This window comes from Dipodomys ordii, unplaced genomic scaffold, assembly GCF_000151885.1.
Source record: "Dipodomys ordii isolate 6190 unplaced genomic scaffold, Dord_2.0 Scaffold203, whole genome shotgun sequence".
Classification (NCBI taxonomy): Eukaryota; Metazoa; Chordata; class Mammalia; order Rodentia; family Heteromyidae; genus Dipodomys; species Dipodomys ordii.
Genome location: NW_012267419.1, coordinates 155,184 through 172,896, shown reverse-complemented (window position 1 = coordinate 172,896; position 17,713 = coordinate 155,184). Strand labels below are relative to the sequence as shown.

The following is a 17,713-nucleotide window of genomic DNA, read 5'->3' as shown; positions in this document are numbered from 1 at the left end:
GCTTAAAATTCAACAGTAGACTCACCCCAAAATATTGACACTTCTCTTTTCAATTAGTTTCTTTTTGTCTGATGTTATGTTCTCAAAGCTCGATTTAAGCTTCCTTGTATGTTTATTTCTTCTTTCAATTCAATTTCAATTTCTGTGCGAACACAAAATACTAAGCTTCCTGAACTGACACTTTCATCTATCTCTTATTGGACATTCCTGTCTTTATCCAAGTCAATATTATTTTCCTTAAAACATCCATGGGTGAACTTATAGCTCAAAATCCAAGAATTGACTCATCCCAAAGTATTTCTTCTTCTGTCCTTTCTTCAATATATTTCTTTTTCTCTTTCTTGTGTTTCCGTTCTTTCTCAGAGGATGCTTCATGGCTTTTTTTATTTTTTCGATGCTTAAGTTTTCCTGAACTGATCTTGACTTTATCTTCCCATCTTTTATTTTGTTTGATGCTCTCATCTTTGTCTAAATTGTAACTCTTTTTCCTTCTATGTTTGGATTGCTCCTTCTCTGGCCTTCCTTTGCTTTCCCCTGGGTGTAGTTTTCTCTTCTGATGTCTGTGTTTATGACTTTCTTGATGGTCCTGGGTAACATTTTCTAAGGGGAGGTGCTTGTAAACTTCACATTCTACACTGTGTGAGCCAGAGTTATTTTTATGCTGACTAAAGCTGAGGGGTACTGGTTTTTTTGAGTATTCTTTAGTGTGGTGATGATGATTCACAGATTCTTGTCTCCTTTTGCTGTCATGAGCAGGTAGTGAATGAGAGAACTGGTTTTGCATAGCCTGTGAACTACTATATGGTCTCATGTAGTGTTGGAAAGTCTCAAATGGGTGTCTTTGTTCAAATATTCTTTGTCTGGGTCTGTTATCAACCATTTCTCCATACTTGTGAGTTTCCATAGAGATACTGAGTATTTTTCCAAAACAAGTCTTTGGCTCTAATCCTGTGGCTTTCTGCACTTCAATGGAATCTTCAAGTTCATTTTGGAAAGAGTCATTTGTCTTGTTTGAATCAGATGTTAACCAATGAGGTAACTGGCCTTCCACTGGTAAAGGATTGTATTGTTGTTGGTAGGTGTGGGAACCGTCAAATGAAAATCTTTGCTGAGCCATTCTTTGTTTGGGCCCAGAATCCACTGTTTCTCTGTATTCATGGTTCATAAAGTTTTCTCTCATATTTCTAAAACAAGTTTTGGGCTCCAGACCTCTGGATTTCTGAACCTTGATGTAATCTTCAAGTTCATCTTGGAAAGAATCTTGTGTCTTTGAATGAGTTGGTAAATGATGAGGTAACTGGTTTTCTACTGCTTGTGGATTGTTGTATGGTCCTGAATATGTCTGGAAAGGTTCAAATGGGATGTTTTGTTCAAAAATTTTAAATCTGCGTCTGGAATCAACTTCTCTGTACCCATGTGTTTCCAAAGAATTGTCTTCCATCTTTCTGAAACAAGTTGTGGAGTCAAGCTCTCTGGATTTCTGCACTTTGATATAATTGGCACATTCATCTTGGTAATGGTTTTGTGTCTTCTTTGAATTCTTCACTAGGTTGATTACAAAGGATTCTCTGCAAGGATAATAACAGAAAGTTCTTGTAACTAGAATTTTTTTGTCCTGAATATTGTCTTTGCTCTCAAAATTAATAAAATTAATAAAAGTTCAAGCAAATTATAAAAATTACTTCTTTATCAGAGTTAAAAAGGATGTATGTGCTAAAATGAAACAGTAGTAATATTCAGATATAGTCAGATATTTCTCAGAACCTCACAATTTTTGTGCAAAATTTGTTCCTCAGAATCAGAAGATGAAAAAAAATCAAAGAAACACAGTACTTTAATGTGGTTTTATGAAATTGAAAGAGAACAATTGTGGGCTGCCAGGACAAGTGGGAGTTATAGAAAGTCAATAGAATGAAATAGTCAGCAACCGTAAAACTCAGAAATATTGGACTGTAGAACTGTAAGACAGAGAACTTTATCATCCATTATACAAAAGGGGATGTGTAAAAGGGTTACAAGCAAAAGAGAGAAGGAAGCGGTTGGTGAGTGTTTTGAGTGAAGAATCCGGCACAATTTAAGACAGAAGATTTGTACTAGCAAGCCAGTGCTAGGTTTACCAGCTTAGTCACAAATGCTGCAAAAAGAGACATCTTTAAGAAGAATCCTACGATCTGACATTACTGCTAGGTAGAAAAGAAGTTCTCACAGTTTTACATCGTAAAATTCCAACAACTTTTCTGCTTCACTGGCTTATTAAGTAGACACTTTGAGACCTCGTGTGAGCCCTGGAAACTGACTGTGACTTGGACACAGTTTGTGGATATAAGTCTGAATGTTGGGAAGCATGGTGTCTATCAGAGAGGCAAGCAGAAAGAGCTTTCATTCAATAGCAGCAGTTGGATCTCTGAGAAGAACAAGACCAGTTGTGTGTATATTTCTGCACATGTCTGGGAAGGAGACTTATGTGGCTAGATCTGGAAGAATCACTCAGCATCAGCAGCTGTTCCTCCAAGTCTGACCCTAGCAAAGACTGTTTTGGTTTTTATTGCCTTTATCACATACAGAGGTTCAGAGACAATAGAAGACAATCTTCCACTGTTTGGGCATTTCTCAATAATGAAGCATGTTATGTGTGAAGGGTCACTCAGTCAAGTGGTCTACAAGCTTGGCTGGCAAGAATGACATACAGAGAGCTCTTAAAGTCATTCTAGGCTTGCACACAAAGTTCACTTGGGTGAAAACAGCCATGTAGGTATATTGTTTTAGTTTGAGCATGTAGGCAAGGTGATACAGGCATTAGCCTCCATACTACCTGACCTAGTTCAACCTGTTTAGAATTTAGAAAGAACTTTAGAATTCACCTTCTATATGACAAACTCAACGCAGAGGCCAAGAAAGAAGTAAGGAGTGTCCCAGTCTCAGCAAGGAGAAATTTCTGGGCTTATTTTTCTGGATTTTTTTCTTTTTTCGAATGGTTTCATTTGGGGTTTGTTATTTTTATAATAAATATGATGTACACAGGGGTCATAGTTACCTAAGTTAGATGAGTACATTTCTTTGTGGACAATGTCTCCCCTTCCCTCCCTGTATCCCAGTTCCCTCACTATTTTTAATCGTTTATCTATTCTTCTTACATATTGCATCCCTTTCTATTCTGCTTCCCCCTACTTTCCCTTTTTATTACTTTATCATTAATTTTACCTTTATTAGATTTTAAATTTTATTTATTTTATTTATTAATTTTTAGGTCCAAGACTGGGACTTGAACTCCATACCTGATGTTTTGTTCATTGGCTAGTGCTCTGCCAATTGAGCCATGCCTCCAAACCTGAGAATTGTTTTTTTTTCCTTTTTAGATCCAAAATCAGGTCTCAAACTTCAATACCTGTTTTTGGTCATTGGCTAGTGCTCTACTAATTGAGCCATGCCTTCAACTCCTTAAATTTGCCATCATAATTGTGTGTGTGTGTGTGTGTGTGTGTGTGTGTGTGTGTGTGTGTATGTGTGCCAGTCCTGGGGCTTGAACTCAGTGTCTGGGTGCTGTTCTGAAGCTTTATGTGCTCAACAACCAGTGCTCTACCATTTGAGCCACAGCTCCACTTCCAATTTTTTTTTAGCTTCTTCATTTTTCTTTTGCTTTTTTGCAAATCCTGGGGCTTGAACTTGGGGTTCGGGCACTGTCCCTAAGCCTTTCTGTGCTCAAGGCTAGGGCTCTACCACTTGAGCCACAACACCACTTCTGGCTTTTCTGAGTAGTTTATTAGAGAAAGAGTCTCATGGACTTTTCTGACAGGCTGGCTTTGAGCCACAATCCTCAGATCTCAGCCTTCTGAGTAGCTAAGATTACAGGCATGAGCCACTGGTGCCCAGCCAGTTCTCCTATCATTTTTAACCACTTCATTTGCATTATTGATGGGATTGAGTGTTTCTGGTTTTATACTTAGAGATCTTGTTTGCTTTTTGTATTGTTGCTACTGCTACTGAGATATTGGGAATTGAGCTGATCACTAAGAAGACTCCTACATAAAAATGGAAGAACTCTGCTCAAATCACAACATAACACCAGGAATAAGAAAACCTAAGGCAACATGACTCCTCCAGAAGTTTCTAACTCTTCAATAAGTAATTCAAAGTTACTGAATCAGATGAAATGCTGGACAAAGAATTCAAAAGACTCTTTTCAAAAACATGTTAATAGCATATGTTAGTCGTGCAAAGAGGTTTCACTGTGACATTTCCATACACTTGCACAAAATGTACTCTGATCAAACTCACCCCCTTCTTCACTCTCCTTCATCCTACTTCCCAATTTCTTAAAACAATTTCAGCAGATTTCATTATTATATTTTTGTACATGCAAATATACTACTTCAACAATATCTACTCCCATACACCCTCTACCTTGGCCCTCATGACTCCAGTGTACCCACCCTCAATAAAACTTGTTTTGATTTCCTGTCTATTTTTAAGTGTGTATTAATTGTATAAAGGGGTTTCACTATGGTAATTCACATGTGCATGCATTTTAATTTAATCATCTCTGTTTCATCTATTGCTACCTCTTTTCCTACCTATCTTCTCACTCTTTCACTGATATTTCTTATGCAATCTCTGTATATACATGCAACGTTATCTTATTTGATATTATTTATCCTATGTCTCAAAAGCCTATTTTCAAAAGATGATCTATGATTTCAAATAAGAATACAAAGAAACCATCAAAGTAAGAAAATAAGGTTATGAATAAGAAACCCAGCAAAGAAATATTCTGAAATAAACCAAATAGAAATCTTGGAAATTCCAATCAAGAGCCCAAAAGATAACCAAGAGTATAAGACCCTGAATTCAAGTCCTCAGTACAAATACACACACAGACACACAAAGAAAAATTAAAAATGAAAACAGTAAATAAAAAGGACATTAAATAAAAAGGACACCAGCAATCATGACTAATAAGCAATATGGAAGCAGAAGAAAGAATGCCAGGGTTTGAAGACAAGATGGGTGCATTAGTACATTCAGATAGTAAAAAAAAATGCAAGAAAATGACGACAACATTAAAGACATAGAGAACACAAATTTATCCCAGAAACAAACCTTGAGAATTTTTGGAGCCTGGTACAGGTGGCTCACACCTGTAATCCAACACTTTAGGTGGCTGATATCTGAAGGATCAAAGTTCAAAGCAAGAAAGTCCATCAGACTTCAACTCCAAAACAGCCAACAAAAAATGGGCTGGAGTGGAAGCATGGCTCAAGTGGTTAGAACAAACAAGTCTAGAAAACAAGCCTACTAAGCGTGAGGTCCTGAGTGCAAACTGTGGTACCAACAACAACAACAAAAAAAGCACAAAAACACTACTTAGTGATATAATAGCAAAAAAATTCTAAATCAAGGAAAATATATGGACATCCAGACACAGGGGGCTTTTAGTATCCCAATAAGACATGATTCAAAATGAACATATCTGTCATATTATAGTTAAACTGCTAAATGTACAAGTAAAGAATATCAAATGCTGTAAGAAGCACCAAATCACTTACGAGGGCAAACCGATCAGAATAAAAGCTGACTCAGTAGCAGAAACCTTAAAGGCCAAGCAGGCATAAAATGATGTACTTCAAACAAAGGTATTATGTCAAAAAATGAACTTTACAACTTTGGTGGGGGAGGCGGGGGACAGGGTGTGTGTGTGTGTGGGGAAATGGGAAGGGGAAACAAAGGAGGAGGCAATAATGCTTGATAAGAAATGTACTCATTACCTTGCCCATGTAATTGTAACCCCTCTGTACGGTATTTTCACAATAAAAAAAGAAAGAAAGAACTGCCAATCAAGATTACTATATCCAGCAATGTCATCCTTTAACATTTAAGAAGACCTTCTTTGATATGCATAAACCAATTCATGAACAGATGCCAGTATTTTAGAAGATACCCAGAGCAGTCCTATATACAGACAAAGAAAGATAATATATACAACTATGAAGACTTGGAAAATAATAAATCACACTAAAAGAACAGTTAAATAAGAATTAAGAAAGAATCAAATGTTATTAACTTAGCAAAACAGCAAGCCTCTAAGATGAATGAGTGAAAAAAGGAATACACAATATTTCAGGGGAAAAAGGCAGTAAGCAAACACAAGGGCTAGGGAGTAGCTTAGTAATAAAATGCTTGCCTAACATGTTCAAGGCTCTGGGTTTAACACACACAACAATGAGAATTAGTACAAGTTTTTCATTAATAACCCTAAATGTAAATGGTTTCAACTTTCCAATTAAAAGATGAAGAATAGCTGATTGGATTTAAAAACAAAACCCATAGTCTTACCTCATTGGTAAAGACATGCAGAGTAAAACTGAAAGGATGGTAAAAGTTCTAAGAATACAGAATCCAAAAGCAAGCTTAAGTAGCAATACCATATCTGACAAAGAAGACTTCAAACCAAAATTAGAAACAATAAGGAAGATTACTACATATGAATAAATGAACTAATTTAATTAAAAATATATAGCAATTATATATATATATATATATATATATGTGCTGAATTCTGGTGTATCAAATTGTATAAAACACATTATTGGGCAAAAAGAACAGAGAAGTCTAGACATAATAATAGTGGATAATCAATCCATAGATCATTCAGACAAAAAAACTCCCAGAAGCTTCAAAGTTAAACTATATCATAAATTAAAATTACATAACAGACATCTACAAAATATTTCATTTAATAGCACAAAAATACATTTTTGTCAACTCATGGATTCTGCTTACCAAGCTAGATCACACTTTAGGCCATAATGGAGGTCTTAACAAGTACAAATACTGAAATAATTTCTTGTATCTTACCAGATCATAATGGAATAAAACTAGAAATCAACAGAAAGCCAACCTACAGAAAATATACAAATGAATGGAAATTGAACAATAGTCTTTTGAATGATCAGTGGGTTATTGAAAAAATCATGGGAGAAAAAAACTTTCTAGAATTAAATGTAATGAAAATTAAAACACAACTTATCAGAACTTTTAGGAAATAGCAAAGGCAGTCTTGAGAGGAAAGTTTATAGTCATCAGTGCCTACATTATAAATCAGTGAGACCTCAAACAAATAGCCTAATGACACAACTCAATAACTTATAAAAACAAGAACAAATCTGGCACAATATTACTAGAAGGAAAGAAATAATAAACAAGAGAGATGAAATGGGGACTAAAAGAACAACACAAAGACTCAATGAAATGAAGGGACAGTTCTTTGAAAAGATAAACATTATGGACAAACCCTTAGCAAAGTTTCCAAAAGAAAGACAAAGAATGCCCAAATTAAAGAAAATAAAGAGGAATAAAGAAATACTACAACAGATACATTACAATTGAGAGAATTATTAGGGAATATTTTGAAAACTTATACTTCAATAAACTGTAAAATGTAGAAGAAATGGATAAGCATATATGTATATATACATATATATATATATATATATTCTGCCAGAAAAACTGAACCAAGGTGTTATTTATATATATTGATATATATAACCTGTTATATATATAACCTGTTATATATACAACAGGTCAATAACAAGATAACAAGCCTGGCTAAATTAACAACGGTAATATGTGAAATTAGTGCAATCCCCATCAAAATTCTAAAACCTTTCACCAAAGAAAGAAATAGAGCCGGGCGCTGGTGGCTCACGCCTGTAATCCTAGCTACTCAGGAGGCTGAGATCTGAGGATTGTGGTTCAAAGCCAGCCCGGGCAGGAGAGACCGTGAGACTCTTATCTCCAATAAACCACCAGAAAACCGGAAGTGGCGCTGTAGCTCAAGTGGTAGAGTGCTAGCCTTGAGCTGAAGAGCTGAGGGACAGCGCCCAGGCCCAGAGTTCAAGCCCCACGACCGACAAAAAAAAAAAAGAAAGAAAGAAATAGAAAAATCAAGCCTAAAATGCATATGGAAGCACAAGCTACCCTGAATCCCTTGAACTATGCTAACCTTTGAGAAATAACCAAAGCAATCCCAAGAATAAAAGCAACACTGGGGCTATCACAATACTTAACTTCAAATTATACTATAGAATCATAGTAATGACTACAACATGCTACTGACACCAAAAGAGGCATGAAGACCAATGTAGAAAAGCTAGAAATAAAATCACACAATTACAGACATGTGATCTTTGACAAAGGAGCCAAAGGCATACACTTGAGAAAAGATATCCTCTTCAAAATTTGATATTTACATATACATGACTGAAACTAGATCTCTGTCTTTCAACTTGAACAACAATCAACTCAAAACAGTTGAGATTGGAAACTTTGATTCTACTAGGAGAAAACGTAGAACAAACAAGATGTAGGCATAGGCAATGACTTTGGGGATAGAAAGCTCAAGAAAGAATCTTGAGAATTGACAAATGGTATTATATAAGATTATAAAGCTTCTGTACTGCCAATTACCAGAATGAATAAACAATCTGTAGAATTGAAGAAAATTTTTGACAGTTATTATAATGAAATTAGAAGAATATATACAGAATTTTAAAAATTAAGCTGCAAAAAACAATCTGGTCCATGGAGTGAACTGGAGTGAACAGTTTTCTAAAGAAGAAATACAAATGGCCAATACATACATGAAAAAAAAAGTCCAACATCTTCAGCCATCAGGTAAATGTTAATCAAAATTACATTGAAATTCCACCTCATCCCAGTCAGAATGGCAGCCATCAAAGAAACAAACAACAAATGCTGGTGAGGATGCCGGTGGAGGTAGGAGGAGAAGAACTCTAATACACTGTTGCAGGGAATGTAAATTAGTCAAGTCATTATGGTAATAAGTCTGGAGAATCTTCAAAAAACTAAAAATAGAACTACAATATGGTCGGACTGTACATCTACTGGATGTGTACCAGAAGGAACCAAAGTTACATGAACACCTATGTTTATTGTAGCACTATTGACAATAGGTAAGTTATGGAAACAGTCCATAGCTAGATGAATGGAAAAATAAAATGTGATATATATATATATATACACACACTCACACATACATATAGATGTGTGTATATACATCTATATGTATGTGTGTATATATATATATATGTATTATATAGCCAAAAGAACAAATAAATTTTCAGAAAAATGAATGGAACTAGAAATAATAATTTTAGCAAAGTAAGCTAGGCTCAGAAACATGCATGGATTCTTTTATATGTGGAATCTAAATTAAAAGGCATCAAAGTAGAATAGAAGCTACTAGGAAAGAGTTTAAGGAAAAGAGATGGAGCATAAGAGAAGCTAATGGGGTTAAATTTGATAAAAGTATGTCATATGCATGTATGATAATATCACAATGAAACCAATTATTTTGTGCAATCAATATATGCTAATAAAAAAATTCTCAGGCCTGGAATAAAAGTGAGGATGAAGCCTTGGTCTTTGTTATCATAGGACTATTTTGGCAAAAACCACTTACTTAATTTGATGCTCACTTCCTTGCATGTGAGACCGGAACATATTCAGAGATGTAAAGATGATGCGGCAAATACGACATATGTAAGTACGCATATGAACTGCTGAAAAATCAAAGTTCAAGTTTAAAAGGTCAGTGTGGATACAATTACAATCACCTATTGTTAGATCTGGCTAAAAATGTATTCAAGACCAGCTAGTTAAATTGTTCCAAGATTGGGCCCACATAGGCAAATGACTTTGTCAGAGTCTCAGAACCAATTAGTCAAAGAGTTAGCCTCTTAAAGCACATGCGTATTAATTTAAGAACCAGAATTCTTAGCCGGGCGCCGGTGGCTCACGCCTATAATCCTAGCTACTCAGGAGGCTGAGATGTGAGGATCGCGGTTCAAAGCCAGTCCGGGCTGGAAAGTTCACGAGACTCTTATCTCCAATAAACCGCTAGAAAACCAGAAGTGGTGCTGTGGCTCAAGAGGTAGAGCGCTCGCCTTGAGCTGAAGAGCACAAGGACAGCGCCCAAGCCCAGAGTTCAAACCCCACGACAAAATAAAAAAAAAAAGAACCAGAATTCTTTATACTACACCGTGTTTTTAACCTTGACTTACTTCCTAAGAATTCATAATCTGCTTGCTTATTGTTATAAGGAGGTGTACTCGACATTTCAAATTTACCATAGTTAATTAATCTTTATTCATGTCTTAACGAACCTCATTTTGTTTCTTTGTCTCTAGTTCTCTTCCTTCTCTTTCTGTCTCTATCTTTTCCCTCCTTTCTTTCCTTTTTTGGGGGGAGCAGTGTAGTACTGGGAATTGAACTCTTAGTTTCATGCTTGCTAAACAACACTCTACTACATGGAGCTGTGAACTTAGTCCCTTTACTTCTAGTTTTATTTTTCAGATCAGGTCTCCTGTTTTGCACAGATTGGACTCACACAATGATATCCCTAAATCTGCTTCTCAAGTAGCGGGGATTACAGATGTATGTCACCTAGCCTGGCTTTTTAAATTAATTAATTAATTTGTGATAAAGTCTTGCTAGTCTTTGGTTGTTTTTGTTGTTTTGGCTTGGCCTGGCCTTGAACTATGATCCTCTTATCACTGTCTTGTGAGTAGTAGGGATCACAGAATGTGCCACTATACTTAGTTGCCTCTAATTCTTTTTCTATCCAACATACCCATGAAATATCCCAAAAGATTAAGTAAAAACAATGAATATATATGCATATATATATATATATAATTTTGGTTGGTAGTGGAGTTTAAACTAAAGGCCTGGGTGCTATCCTTGAGCTCTTTTGCTTAAGGCTAGTGCTCTGCCACTTTGAGCCACAGCTCCACTTCTGGTTTTATGGTGATTAATTGGACATAAGAGTTTCACAGACTTTCCTTTGAACTACAATCCTGAGGTCTCAGCCTCCTGCACAGCTAGGATTACAGAAATGAGCCACCTGCACCCAGCAACAACAATTGTTTACTCTCTTCACCAGAAATCATTGTAGTATATTGTCACCAAAAAAATTTCCACAGATTTTAGAAAAGAGAATTTCAGTGAGCCCCATTCACAGGATAAAATTGAAAACAAAATTCTCAAATCAAATTGCTAGTAACCATTTCAAAAGAGTCAGTTAAGTATAAAATAGGAACTGTAAGGGAACTCTACTGTATTGTTGGTGGGAGTGTAAACTTGTTCAACCACTTTGGAAAGCAGTATGGAGGCTCCTCAAAAGACTCCACATAGAGCTCTCCTATGACCCAGCAATCCCACTTTTGGGCATTTACCCACACGATCACAAACAAGGCTATACTAAAGCTACCAGCACAACTATGCTTATCACAGCACTATTTACCATAGCTAAGATATAGAACCAACCCAAATGCCCCTCAGTAGATGAATGGATCAAGAAAATGTGGTGTATTTACACAATGGAATTCTATGCCTCCATCAGAAAGAATGACACTGCCCCATTTGTTAGGAAATGGAAAGACTTGGAAAAAAATATATTAAGTGAAGTAAGCCAGGCCCAAAAAACTATAAGTGCCATGGTTTCCCTTATTTGCAATGACTAGTATATGTCTAGGACAAGCAGAAAAGGTCAAAAGGTATGTACATATTACCATATACGATAATGCTAAGCGAAATGAACCCCAAGGTAGGGACACAAGAGGTTTTATCTTTCTTGATGTTGTTTTCAATGTATTTATAATGTACCATGTGATCATTTTTTAATTTTTTATGTTCTTCCCCCATGGTATAACCCCTGCTTACAGTGTATTTGATTCTGGTGCCCTGCATCTTGTATATACATTTTTCTAAATTGGGGAGGGGAAAGGAAATAACAAAATGCTGAAATAAAGATATAGGTTGACCTATTGTAACTGAGATGTACAAGACACTATGTTGAAATGAACTATACAACTTCAGAGGGGTAGGGAAGAGTTGAGGAAGTAGGGAGGGAAGGGATGGTAGGGGAAAAACAAAGTAGGAGGCAACAATGCTCGATAAGAAATGAAATCATTACCTTACTCATGTAACTGTAACTGCTCCGTATATATAAAAATATATATGGAAAAAATTTTAAGTGAAGAAAAGAGTTCAAAGGATAAGTAGGCAAAAGTGTCATAAATGTATCCACTTGATTTAGAAATCTGGTGGGTACTGTAAGGAGTATTTTCAATGAAGTGGAAAAGTAGAGATGCAAATGCTGAGGAAATGTGTGCCAACAAATGAGTGAGTTGAGGAATGGGTGAATACAAGTGAAAACAGTAAGAACACACACACATACACACAGTCTTGGCTAAAAAGAATGTTGTACTTAAAAAACTTATGAGTTAAGCATTACTTCTAAGCATGAGATTTTAAAATGTATTTTTTCCATGTAAAATAAGACACAGAATATAATATTCAGTGTTAAGTTTCTGTCTATTGTTACTACTGCATAAACAACACTACTTTGCATTTATATTGTCAACAGCTGTTAAATTTATCTTGGATTATTATGCTATCACATAAAATTTTAAAATAAAAAGAATTACTTCTAAGCCTATCACCAGCAGCTCATACCTGTAACCCTAGCTACTCAAGAAGCTGAAATCTGAGGATCATGGTTCAAAGCCAGTCCAGGCAGTAAAGTCCATGATACGCTTCTCTCCAATTAATTACCAAAAAGCCAGAAGTAGAACTGTGGCTCAAGTGGTACAGTGTCAGTCTTGGCCAAAATAGCTCAGGAACTGTGCTCAGGCCCTGTGTTCAAGCCCCAGAACCAGCACAAAACAATTACTTCTAAGTAACCCCTATCTGATGGCCTATTCTTTCTTGTCTGATAGTGAAGAGGGATAAGTGTAGATCGATACAAGATTATTATTGGAGATTTATATTGCTTAAAATCATTGCTAATGGTTAAATGAAGAAAAAATAATTAAAAAGGACTACAGACTCAAAGAGGTTTAATACCTAGACTACATGGGAACCCATTTTTTAAATGTACATAGTTTGCTATAGAATAGCTCAGTATCTTAAATTCAGAAGTAGAAAAAAAGTGGGGAGTAAAGTTGATCCAGAGTTGATATGAAATGCATGTAAAGCTTTCTAGAATGTTCTCACATTAATGTGTGAGGTAATAGTAGTAGAAATGTAGTGAAACAATTAGGGAAATAGTTCTAAGAAGATTTGATAATACTTGCTGATGGAAAGCATGTAGGGAATTAAGTGGTCAGAGATGTCCATAAAGATCCTAGTACAGGGACTAATTAATGCTGGTACTACTAGAAAGACAAAAACTTGGAAAATTCAAGTTGGTTTTTACAAAGGATCAGTAATTTAATTTTAGATATGTTGAGATACAGGTGAGGGTGCTCTATCGAATTCAACAATGGAGCTAGAAATTAGCAAGATAGGTGAAACAAGTACAATAAATAAATAATACATACATACTTTGGTTCCATATTGTTGTGGTACCCATTCCTGTGTTAGTAAGATCTTGGTTGGATGAAGGACAATAAAACACAGTGAGAATGATCAAGAAAAAGGGAAGACATTAGATATAAGAGAAATACATCCAAGCAAGAGCAGATAGAGGAAGGCAAAGACAGAGAGAAGAACATGAGCAAAATGTGAATAGTTAATAAGCCATGTTATTTTTACTTACCATGTTCTCAATTGTACTATGGATTTCTGCTTTCTATTTTCTTTAAAAATTATCATCATATAATTTAATTTCTCCAGTTATTTTTAAATTTTAATTGTTTAGGATTACTGAATCAATAGTCAAGATAGAGAAAATCTGTCCTTCGAAAACTGCTTCAGAATTTAGTGTGAAGACTTCAAGAACTGGGTTACATTAATTAAACTGATGATAATTTCTAAATTCTTCAGGGAGTATAAATGAACTCTCCTTTGGAGACAAGATTGTGAGCACTTCTTATAGTTGAGTCACTTTAAATTTACATAATGCTACTAAACTATTTCAGAAACTATTTCAGACACCTTCAGATGAGGGACAGGAAAAATTCCTTAACAAGTGGAAGGAAGTTGGCTATATTTTCCAAGCATCTACTTTCAGAAGCCCTATTTACTTCTATTCTGAACTTGCCCAAATCAACATTATTTAAAATCCTAGACAAAACAACATATCTCTATGGACTTTTGCAGGAGATCTATCAATCCATGTTAAACAGTAGGAAATTGAAACAGTACATACTAACACTCAAAAATAAAAACAAACTGTTCTCGGATTCATTTATTAAACTAGTCTATATTGTAATAGGACTAATTCTGTCTCATTGTTTTATGTCTAACACTGGATATATGGATGCAATAGATGAAGTGTTTTCTCTAATGGGGGTGGGTGTGGGGAAAACATATAGAGACATTCAGGTTAAGGAAGCACAGAAAACTGGCTTTGAAAGAAGTGAAAAGGCTTCCAGGTAACAGAAGCATGTTTAAGAATAAGTAGGAGTTATCTAAAAAAAGATTGTGGAGATAGTCAAGGCAATATGGAAACACACACAGAGGTATAGATAAGAAATTAATGTTATTCTGAAAACTATAAGCAATTTTCAGGTAGTAAACCATATAGATCATGGCAGGAGGTAGTAGAAGGCAAGTTTGGAAGAGGCTAGTAACAAGAAGGTATAAAGGTATGAGCTTAAATTTCATGTTTAAAGATAGAGTGGGTGCCTGGCACTGATGGCCCATGCCACTAATTCTAGCTACTCGGGAGGCTGAGATCTAAGGATGGTGGTTCAAAGCCAATCCTGGCACAAAAAGCTATGAAATTCTAATAAAAAATTAACTGGCAAAAAGACAGAAGTGGAGTGAGCAAAACAAAATAGAAACAACTAAAAAACAGAGTCCAGGCAATGGCCATGAATTCAAGCCTCAGTGCGCTCACAATCACTCATTGTTCTCTCTCTTTCTCTCTTTCTCTTTCTCTTTCCCTCTCTTTTTCTCTCTCCCTCTCTTTCTCTCTCTCTCCCTCCCCCCCTCACACACATACACACAGTAGACTCAGGTAGTACAGCACTTGCCTAGCAAAGTGCCGAGTTCAAAACCTAGTATAGACAAAACAAAATATTTACTAGGTGCCAGTAGTTCATGCTTATAATCTAAGCTATTTGTGAAGCTGAGATTGGGAGGAATATGGTTTGAGGCTAGCCTGGGCAGAAAAGGTCCCAAGACTCTTTCTAAACTAAGAGCTGACACAATGGAATCTATTATCCTAGTAATGGTGGGAACTCTAAAATAGACACATTATAACACAGGCAAGGGAGATCCTATCTCAAAAATAACAAGTACAAAAAAGGCCAGAGATGTGGTTCAGAATGCCCGCCTAACAAGTACAAGGCCTTGAATTCAATTCCCAGTGTCACACACAACACACAAAAGCAATGCTGGGAGCTAGTGGCTCACTCCTGTAACCCTAGCTACTCAGGAAGGCTGAGATCTGAGGATCTCGGTTCAAAACCAGCTAGGGCAAGAAAGTCCATGAGATTCTTATCTCCAATTAACCAGCCCAGGTCCAGAGTTCAAGCCTCATGACCAACAAAACAAAACAAAACAGAAAACACTGATGGAGTTTTTTTTGTCAGTCACGGGGCCTGAACTCTGGGACTGGGCGCTGTCCCTCAGCTCTTCAGCTCAAGGCTAGTGCTCTACCACTTGAGCCATAGCAACATTTCTGGCCTTTTCTGCTTATGTGGTGCTGAGGAATCAAACCCAGGGCCTCATCCACACCAGGCAAGTACTCTACCACTGAGCTACCTTCCCAGCCCTGCGGATGGACTTTTAAGAAGAAAAGTGATATAGAAACATGTGTTTTATTGCAACAATGAGAAGTACAAGTTGTCATGTGGAAAACGAACTTTACAACTTTGGTGGTGGTGGGGGAGGGGGGGAGAGGCTGGGAAGGGATGTGAAGGGTAAACAAAGGAGGAGGCTGCAATGTTTGATAAGAAATGTACTCATTATCTTGCCCATGTAATTGTAACCCCTCTGTACAGTATGTTCACAATAAAAAAACTAAAAAAAATAAAAAAATGGAAATATGTGTTTTAACGGAAACACTCTAGCATTTAAATTGAGAGACATTTAAATTGGGAGACAAAACTGGGTTAGCAACAGTTGGTCATTTTGGTAATATTTAGAGTAATGTTTTTCAATACTCAATGAGCATAAATCACTAGAGGTCTTGTTAAAATGACAATTCTGGTCCAGTTGGTGTGTACTGGGACCTCAGATTCTTCTTTTCTAACAAGCTTCCAGGGGATGTCAATGGTACTGCTCATAGTCTGAATAGCAAAACTCTAGGAAGAAATGAAAGACGAAAATTAGAAATGGGGGCTGGGAAGGTGGCTCAGTGGTAGAGCGCTTGCCTTGCATGCCTGAGGCCCTGGGTTCGATTCCTCAGCACCACATAAGCAAAAAGAAAAAAGCTGGAAGTGGTGCTGTGGCTCAAGTGGTAGAGTGCTAGCCTTGAGCTGAAGAGCTGAGGGACAGCGCCCAGGCCCAGAGTTCATGCCCCATGACCGGACCCCCCCCCACCTAAAAAAAGGAAAAAAAAAGAAAATTAGAAATGAAGGGTATAAAAATTAGAGCTGGAGATAAAGGTATAGTAATATTCAGAGGTAAAATGACCACAGCTTAATATTTCATTATATATAGAAAGTGAAGAAGGTGCTGTTGGGAAGATTACACTTAATTGTAGGTCCTACTATAGACATGTGAATTTGATGCCTTTGAAGTGTCCAGGTGAAAGAGTAGTTTCCATTTAGCCAATGTCAGTCTCAGTCTTAATGGAAAAGTCACAGCATACAAAAGGGATCTAAACCACGGAAATAGACTGAATCATGTTTGTAGAATAAGTCCAAGTATGGAACTATGAGACATCTAGGTAATGAATAAAACAGAGCCAATATACAAAGTGGACAAAAAACAGAAACGTAGGCAAATGAACTGATCATAAGGAGTTCTATATAAGACAAAGAATAGAGGTTCAAGTAGACAGGAGCAATGGACATTTTACACAAAGCAAAAGGCTCTAGTAAGTAACGAAATGAAAAGTAATTGTGAGCTGAGGATAAAGTACGAGTATTGAGAAGGTGTCTGTGGGGGGAATTTTTTAAATATGATTAGAAGAGTAAGTGGTTTAGTCTTTATATTGTGCCTGAATCATTTCGCCTTCCCATTTCTAATAACCAAAAATTTTAAATGATGTTTCACTGCTTTACCTAGCAAAAATATATATTCAAAATTATGTCTACTGCCTCGTGAAATTGAGGCAGTGTTTTTAACTCCATTAGTTTACATATTTGTTCCTTCAGGAAAAGTAGTCCAGCAACCAAGAGACACTTACACCATACTTAATGAATGCATGATGTTGCCAAATATGAATTTCAAATACTTTCTTGAGTTTTCAAGATAACATGGAATCATGTGAATACCTAAGTTTGATTTGATTAATAACTGTCATCCAAAAATTTTTAGGCATAATTTCTAGAAAAAAATTCAAACTACATGGACTTGAAAGTCATTACTTCTCTAAAATTCTGTGATTCCAGGAGTGCTATCACTTCTTAATCAACAGAAGTAATGAAGTATAAAATAAAGTAGTATGTTTTGTTTTTTATTTTTTATTGTTTTTTGGGGGTCCGGTCGTGGGGCCTGAACTCTGGGCCTGGGCGCTGCCCCTCAGCTCTTCAGCTCAAGGCTAGCACTCTACCACTTGAGCCACAGTGCCACTTCC

The 17,713-nt window shown here is 36.3% G+C and overlaps 1 protein-coding gene across 1 annotated transcript in view; it reads right to left on the bottom strand.

Annotated features, from left to right (window-relative positions):
• Positions 1-265: 265 nt before the first annotated feature.
• Positions 266-17,713, bottom strand: part of Zmat1 (zinc finger, matrin-type 1) — a 34,505-nt gene continuing 17,057 nt past the window's right edge. The window contains exons 6-7 of the mRNA XM_013035061.1: positions 9,479-9,578; positions 266-1,568 (exon numbers count right to left, since the gene is read on the bottom strand). Coding sequence (XP_012890515.1) covers positions 266-1,568; positions 9,479-9,578 — 1,403 coding nt within the window. The remainder of the gene's footprint in view (positions 1,569-9,478; positions 9,579-17,713) is intronic.